The sequence below is a fragment of the Ictalurus punctatus genome, chromosome 21 (genome assembly GCF_001660625.3).
Source record: "Ictalurus punctatus breed USDA103 chromosome 21, Coco_2.0, whole genome shotgun sequence".
Taxonomy (NCBI): Eukaryota; Metazoa; Chordata; class Actinopteri; order Siluriformes; family Ictaluridae; genus Ictalurus; species Ictalurus punctatus.
In genome coordinates, this window is record NC_030436.2 from 14,151,264 (window position 1) to 14,160,000 (window position 8,737).

General features: G+C 41.6%; 1 protein-coding gene across 1 annotated transcript in view; it reads left to right on the top strand.

The window, feature by feature from the left end:
- The first annotated feature begins 1,857 nt into the window (after positions 1-1,857).
- The window catches only part of rassf5 (Ras association domain family member 5), a 52,734-nt gene continuing 45,854 nt past the window's right edge, over positions 1,858-8,737 (top strand). Inside the window, exon 1 of the mRNA XM_017450356.3 lies at positions 1,858-2,722. Coding sequence (XP_017305845.1) covers positions 2,017-2,722 — 706 coding nt within the window. The 5' untranslated portion in view covers positions 1,858-2,016. The remainder of the gene's footprint in view (positions 2,723-8,737) is intronic.

The following is an 8,737-nucleotide window of genomic DNA, read 5'->3' on the forward strand; positions in this document are numbered from 1 at the left end:
CCAAACCGCAAAACAACGTACTAAGGGGTGTCAAAACAGCACGTCACCAGAGGCATAATGTCACGAGCATGTTTCAAATCATATTCCTAAACTGTGTGTCAAAATACTACTCTACTTATCAAAATAATAAACTTAGCATCCTGAAATCTAATACCCTAGTAAACAATACACCAAAATGCTTCTGTATGCACATTTATTGTTCAGCAAAGCCAGAGCCATAGAGTTGTACAAACACACTATTTTGACATAGACATTCACTGACACTCTTAGAAAATGGCTGCCTCTGAGGTTTGCTTGCTTGATTAATGGTTCTAGTTACCTACAGGAATTCTACTTGTAAGGTTTCCCTAGAGAGGCAAACCAAAGAACCATATGAGGAATGGTATAGGCTGATCATACAGCTATAGTCTGTGTTCAAGGGAGATATTTTCGAGAGTTACAAAGCCACAATGTTGCTGCTGCTGGAAAGTACACTCTCGACCTGGGGGAATCCTTAACAGCTGTGTGTAGAACCCTACAAAACAGTGTGTGTTATCGGTTTCAAATTAGAAAGCCACAGCTAATGACACTTGACTATAAGTACAAGAGGCATTTTCCCCCCTAAGATTGTAGTCTCCAAATCCTTGTGGATGATTCCTAGCTTGTTCTGTTTCATATTTATAAATTTCGTGAAATCTTAATATGTGACAAATGTGTAAGTCGATTCAGGAATGAATCTGTTCTGCAGTGAAAGATTCGAATCGGTTCTCTAGTATGACTGATTCTAGAGTTTCAGCTATGATTGATTACACTAAAAAAAAAAAAAAAAAAACCAGTACGCAGTATGTAGTGGGGGGTGGGTCATTAAGGTCCTGGTAATTATGGTTAATAGCTCTAGCTTCTAAAATGGATTTTTTAGAAGTTTCTCCTAGAATCACAAACCAATGAACTCTTTCAGATCCTTTTCTAAGAGTGTACATTTATACAAATGAACTTATTAGCTATTTGTTTTGTAACAGTTGGAATGTGATTTTAATTTAAACTTAGACACACAATTTAAAAAAAAAAAGTACCACTGAAGGTTTCCTAAAGCGGGGTTGTACAAAGTCAGGCCACAGAGCCTGGAGCTTATCCCAGGGAACTCGGGGCACAAGGCAGTGGCCACTCTGGATGGGGTGCCAACCCATCGCAGGCACAATCACACACACACACACACACACACACACACACACACACACACACACACACACACACACACACACACACACACACACACACACACACACACACATTCTTCTTCTACTTCTTCACTATGGACAATCTGGAAATGCCAATCAGCCTACAACGCATGTTTTTGGACGAGAGGAGGAAACCCGGAGGAAACCCCCGAAGCACGGGTAGAACATGAGAACTCTGCGCACACGGGGCAGAGATGGGATTCGAACCACCAGTCAGTGCGGGGAAAACATGCTACACACTAAGCCACCGTGTCCCCTGGAAGATTTCCTTAAATCATTAAAAAAAAAAAAAGATTTTATAGATTAAAAAGAGTGTGAATTGCTGTTGAAAATCTAAAGACCAGGATACTTTGTATTTCAATTTCCTGAAATCTTCATACATGACAGATGTGAGAGGGTGTTTGTATTGCTTTTTGTTTAGGAGAAGAAAAAAATCAAGGCCAAATGTTTGTTGAAATAATGTGAAGTAGCAATGAATAGAGTGTCCTACAGTACTTCATTAGCTCTAATCCCATCACTTTCACAGCTATTCATTATTAGATGGAATGAAATGTCTTGGTCACAGGTCAGTGGTTGCCCTTCTGTTAACCCCCCCCCCCCTTTAAATTTCTCATGTTTCTCTTAATCCACACCACCCTGTGTTTGAGTTTGCGTGGGCAGTGAGGAGGGCAGAGAGGCGCGTCTTCTTTAAGAGCGCGTCCTCCGACTCGCTGCCATTTAAAGCTTGTCGCATCCAAGCGCGTCACGACTTAACCGACTATCACCATTCATCGCACGTACAGTCGCCCGGCTGAAAGCGATGGCGTCCGTTACGTTAGGACAACACCCGGGTCGGCACCACCTCGATTCAGATAAGCTGTTCTTCCGCAAATTGGCGAACGAGGGGAAGAAATTAATGCGCAAACCGTCACAGGAGAAAATGACGCGGGAGCGCGCGGCACCTCTGAGAGCACCACTAAACCACCGACCATCTTCAGACACGCTGAGCGGGACAGCATTAGAGATGTGCGAGAACAGTGATGCACAACCGCCACGTAGTACGCATGGGACGACGGACGCGGACGCGGACAGAGTCCCCGCGGCGCAGCGCGCACTGGAATGTGCGTGTTACGACGCGGCTCAGGCGCAGCCTCGCAGCCGCACCGACGCGCAGAACGCGAACACGAACAACAACGGCATCATCAGAGGTAACGCTCGAAGAAGCTCGGCGAAAAGTGTCCACGAACTGTCAGGAGGCAAACACGTAAAGTTCCGGTCCTTGTCCGCAGACGGAGACACGTTAGAAGGAATCCAGCTCGAGCGGCTTACGCAGGGCAGACGAGGAGTCGTAAGGCTTATGCGGACTGAACAACCGAGAAGGCAAGCATGGTCAATATTCGATCAAGATGAGTCCAGGGTGAACAAGGAAAAAGGAGAAGGACACCTTTTCGCCCCCCGCAGGGTCACGCAGGACTGGTGCGACGCCTGCAACCGGCTGATCAAGAGCACGGCGCTCCGGTGCGAATGTGAGTTGATTCAGGAATGAGTCTATTCTGTAGTGAACGACTCTTTGGGGGCGAGTCGATTCTTTGGCTTGACCGAATCTGTAGTTGCAGCTATGTGAGATGGATTGCCCCTGCCTACACTGCCAGAAAAGTGTATAGGTACACTCTCTTTTTGTAGGGGGTTAACCAGAAAAAATAATTGTCATTTGTTTCTGGCTAATATATTTAGATCTAGCTGCTAATTCGTATCTGAATTTCCTGAAATCTTCCTATGTGACAAATGTGTAAGTCGATTCAGGAGTGAGTCTTTTCTGTAGTGAACAACTCTTTGATGGCGAATCGATTCTGTAGCTCGATTGAATCTGTAGTTGCAGCTATGTATAAAAAAAAGTAGTTACACTTTCTGGGGTGGTGGGGGAGGTCATTTTGTTATGGTTAATAGCACCAGATCTAGCTTCTAATTCGCATCTGAATTTCCTGAAATCTTGACAAATGTCAAGGCGAATCGAGTCTCTAGCATGATCGAATCTATAGTGATACTGATTACCCTTCACTGTCAGAAATAAAACTAGTGTATAGGTACACCAATCCCCCCCCCCCCCCCCCCCCTTAATTTCCCCAACTGGGGGAAATAGAGGTACTTTTTATGGTTAATATCTCTAGTTCTAGCATCTAGAAAGGGTTTTCTTTAAATCACGTTGGTTAAAGCTTCTAGAATCACAAACTGATGAACCCTTCCGAGTGCTTTTCTAAGAGTGTACATTTATCCAATGAGCGTATTAGTTATTACATTAATAACAGCTGGAATGTGATTGTTAATGTGGTCTTAGATACACAATTAGAAAAAAAAAAGGCCATAAAGGAAACCATATCTTCATAAACAGGCTCTACTGGGAAAACACTCACACTTTTAAGGGTTCCTACAGGGAGACAAAGGTTTTGAGGTTAAACTAGCTATTATTACATACAGTAAATGAGAGTTTATCCTTAATTTTGAAAAAAAGAAAAAGATTCTATATAATAAATGATCTAATTAAACCGTATATGTGACTTCCTGTAGAAAATGAAAAGGGTGGCAATGTAACATTTCTTGTTATGGCTGGGGTGGTGAATTAAATGAATTATAACTCATTGTGTCAGCAGTTTGTATATGCAATCACATCAACCATTCGGATGTGAGAGAATCAGATCAACAGTGCATTTCTATGATAAAATTTATATGTGACAATTGCTAGCTTATTGTCTGTCCCAGGTTTCACATATTCTCCCTGTGTGTTTCTTCTGGGTTCTCTGGTTTCCTCCCACCTCCCAAAACATATCAGTAGGTGGATTGGCTAGTAGGTGTGTGCACTGTGATCATGATAGGCACATACCATGCAATCCCTCAGTGTTTATAGGATAGGCTCTGGATCCGAACTGATTAGTGAAGATGACTTAATTATGATGACTATAGGCACACTTACTGTATAATAGGCACAAAATGATTCATTCATTTACCTTTTTTAAAAAGGGTAAGTAGTTTTTTTTGGGTTTTTTTTTTTTTTGTATTTTGAAGAGCACAAGAGGAACGATGAAGTAGCATTTTTCCAAACAGGCATGCCAAATATGCCTTGAGAAAACACTATCACGTTTATCTCTCACATAGAACTAAGGACAAGGATTTATGTGTGTGGAGGGGGGACAAGAGGCAGACAGTTTAGCATTATCAATCATAGAGGGGCAGATTGAGTAGGGAGTATGACTCCAATTACGCCAGCTTTGGAGACTTTCTGGGTTCATCTGGTATTTCCTGCTGTAGGGGGGCTGTTGTTTTATGTCTCGAATCATGTCATAACCCAGCACATTTCATCAAAACGATGACTTCAGATATGAGCTGGTGGTTCTTTGCAGGATACAAGGCTCTTGCAAGGAAGAGAGTAGAAGGGGACATCCCCAGCAGGGGTCATTGTTTGTTTTGAATTGCACTATATGTCTTGTACTGACAGCCCCACAGTTATTCTTCACAAGGGCTTGATGGTTGTGTGATGGAGTTCTTGGTTTATGTTTGTAAGTAGAGCAGAAAATGTGACTTCTAAAAGCATCCCCTTTAGTACCGACCTAAATACCCGCTGTGGGATTAACAGGAGGCTTTTTAGCTCCACGGTTTGAAGGGCAGAGTAACTTCATCACATGCAGCCTATGTGGAAACAGTTACGCATGCAGTCTGAGTTCATGAATTCAATGAAGTTTTGCAAAATAAATAATAAGTAACATGGATTTGGCAACACTTCAGCGTTGAATGAAAGGCACTTCGGTGAAAATATTTGGATGAAAGCAGCAGAGAGTTGTTGTTCCCTTATACCCAACACATCCTAGGAGCAATTAAAGGAGGATTTCACTTTCATTCTGTCACCTCCCGTACTTCTTCCCTAAAAAGATAAGATCCAGCATTCTTTCCGTATGACACTGCCATCTAAAAAGAAAATCCACCCATCAAACTCCCAAGACCTACTTTCTTGTTCATCCTTTCTTACTCTTATAACTATTCTAAATTAATCTCATAGTAATTACTGAATAAAATGGGTTAATGTGAATATGTGAATAATAAAGAAAGAGTTTAAGAGGTGAATCAGATTTTGATCCAAACGTAATTGAATAGTTTTCCGTTATAGGCGTGAGTATGTGAATCACTTGTTTGTAGTGAAAGTGTAGGAGTGAATGTGTATCTACAGGTTCGAACATGTCAGGAACCATGTAGAAGTCTGTAACGCCCTGTGGGAAAGAGATGTTGGCTCATCTCTTTAGCTGATACGTTTCCTGTATGTGTGTCTAACCTGGCCCACACCTGCGAGCAATTTCATAGTAGTAAAATGATCCTGTGGCCTTGTGCTGTTTTTGTGTGAAGAGATAGAAGCAGATGGAGAAAGAGATTGAGAGAAACAGGGAGAGAGTGTGTTAGAGAGAGATAAAGTTGGTATGACTGCATGTGTGTGTTTGTATGTTGGAGAGAATGAGACAATAAGAGAATATGCAGTGTGTGCATGAGTGTGTGTGAGTGTACACAGTCAAGACAATGTGTGTGAAAGAGTGTGCACAGGCATGACTCTGTGTGTGTGTGTGTGTGTGTGTGTGAGGTACTGCGTTGGCAGTGTGTCTAAAGTGCTTTTTGGTAATCTCACGCTGGTAGTTACTGCAGTGAGATGTTTTAGAGAAATAGATGATAGGTCTAATAGTAAAAGATCCGTGTCTATCTTCAGTCAAGACATAAGTCGCAGGATTCATACTGATAACAATCTTACTGAGAGTTGTCCTTAGGCCCTGTTTACACTAGTGCCTTTGCGTTATGAAACGGCATTTTAAAATGAAAACGATCCTCGTCCACACTGGCGTTTCCTCTGTTTTTCAGAAATGATCTGCATCCACACTACACGACCGAAAACACATGTCACATGACCATTCATGCACAGTGGGCATGCGCATACAAATGTAAACATGAAGTTGGTTGTTAGTTGGCGGCAGACACAACAAACCAGCGTTCCATGTAAGGCTTACGGCGCTTGAAATGAGATTTGTTGCCAATTGCTCTAATCAGAGCTCGCCGCTTGCGCCTGTAGCAGCTGCAGTGTTATAACATACAGAATTTAACTGCACAGTGGCTGCTAAGAATAACAACAAAGCCAGCAAAGCTTGCGGTTCAGTCTCCGTGTTGTTGTGTATACGATCAAGCTAGCATAATGGTCGTATGGTAGGGGCGTGACGAATCAGGGAAGGATACACAATAATCCAGAAGACCCAGTCAGGGTGTGAATGTGGGCGAAGCCACGCCTTCTTTTCAAAAGTCTTGGTTCTGGTCCGTTAACACTGAAACATGAGCCTGGAGTTTTCAAACTAAAACAGGGTCTTCTGCGTTTCCAAAAGTCTCCGTTTTCAAGGGTCGAAAATGCCGGAGTAGTGTAGACGACAGGCAACAGTTAGCAACAGTTATGCGTTTTGCTACGGTTTACATGAGAAAACACACTCATGTAAACAGGGCCTAAGTGTCACTATTTATTTATTTATTTTAGCTCTTTTAGGTCACAACAACACTTGCCCAATGTGGGTGTCTGTGAGGTCATGTATGCGGAAGAGGGCAAATAGCACACTCCTCCGAGTGTGTTACATTGCCCTGTGACACAGAATGAGCAGCAGTTTGAAGAGATGCAGTTGACTGGCTTCACACGTCTAAGAGATAGCACATGTTAGCTTTCACCTTCCCCAGTTGGTAGCTGTTGTATGATGTGGAGGTGGGCACAATTCGGGGAGATAAACAGGGGTGAAAAAGATAGCATTGATTCCATACATTAAAACAATACAGTTAATTGTCAGCCTTTACATATATATGGTACACTGTAAATTAATTAGAGCATAGTACTTAATTTAACTCAGCGGCTTCTCCGACATTTTGTAGCCAGGGACCGCTTTAAATAATAATGTAATTTAAATAAATTCCACGGACCCCATCAGCACAGATTTATTTTATGAACTATTCAAATGATCAATCCAATGTGTACCATAATATTCTTCCAATATATTAGACTCATAAAGCTTTTTATTCATGAACATTTCAATGGCAGGTCCAAATTATGGTTTGGACCCATTTAACTGACCAGCTGTGCTTCGAAGACCCCCTTGGAGACCGTTGACAGTTTCAAAATTCCAGGAAGCCTAGGCGTGTCTAGCACTCCATCATTCCAACTTCACTGCATACCCTTCCTATTAGCTTCACTGTAATTACTGAACAATTCCAACTGATTATAGTTGTACATTATACTTTAAGATATATGACCGAATAAGAAATGGAACAGCCATATACGATAAAGCATCTATGGCTTTGTAGCTGCTGACTATCTAAAGAAAACAGAATAAACGTTTGTGTGGTTTGGAGAGAGCATATTAACTGCTTGTACATATAGCTGAGTACAGTACTAAAGATCTGTCACAACCTCAGTCTCTGATAGTACTGCGTTAAGCCCCAGCTATTTAAGATTGTTTGGGATTTGGTCTTCAGGGCACTCTGCACTACCTCTAAGTTGTCTCAGGTTTAAGAGCTGCATTATGTTCGAATGTTTTCTGAATTCCTCTGAGTTTTTAATTGAAACTAACATGTGCACGCTTTCTTAAGGCTCTATATATTTTTTGTGAAAATGACCCCTGGATTGAACTTAACCGAAAAGCCATTTTCAAAAGGAGCTTTTCTGCTTTCCAAAATGTCCGATCGAAGTCTATAATTCATACTTTCCAGTTTATTAGCTCAGACTGTAATCAATCTGGTCCGTAATTATACCAGGCTGAATCACTGTGATAGTACAGCCTTAAACCTGATCTCATGTAACCTATTATTAAAGCCACAGTTGCTTTTATACACACTAATTTACAAATGTTAGGCCTCTGCTGGGGATCGCTAGAAGATGGGAATGATGTATGAATGATTTATGAATGGAATATACAGAATGTTGTTGCATACATAAATAGATATATTTGTAGGTACTGTAAACAAAAAAAACAAAAAAAAGAACCAGTTCCTCGGTTTTCATCTAAATGAAGTTGTATGAAAAGATGTGAATGCTAGTCTTCTCAGCTTTGGGGTATATTTCCAGTTTTGCAACCACAAGATCATGTTGATTTATTTAGTATGTCATTATGACCGTCAGTTTTGAAGCGATGGAGTTGCAGTGTGAATGATGTTCTCTTGTTGATGAGGTCCAAAAAATGACAGTTGACCTCAGATGTATGATTTACATTGTACCATGGCCACCCAAATGAATGGGGTGCATTTCTTTTCCCATAAACCTTGTAGTTTACTTTGCTGACCTGACGGTTGTGTCATTGTCCTTGCTTCTGTAAAATAAATCACGGCTGAGTCTCAGGTCAATACAGGGCAGTCTTATTGTCGGAGTCAGCGAGGCAGAACATTGTCCTCTAATAGGCTGTAAGTCTTGTCCTTAGAAGTGGACATCTCTCTCTCTCTCTCTCTCTCTCTCTCTCTCTCTCTCTCTCTCTCTCTCTCTCTGTCTAAAT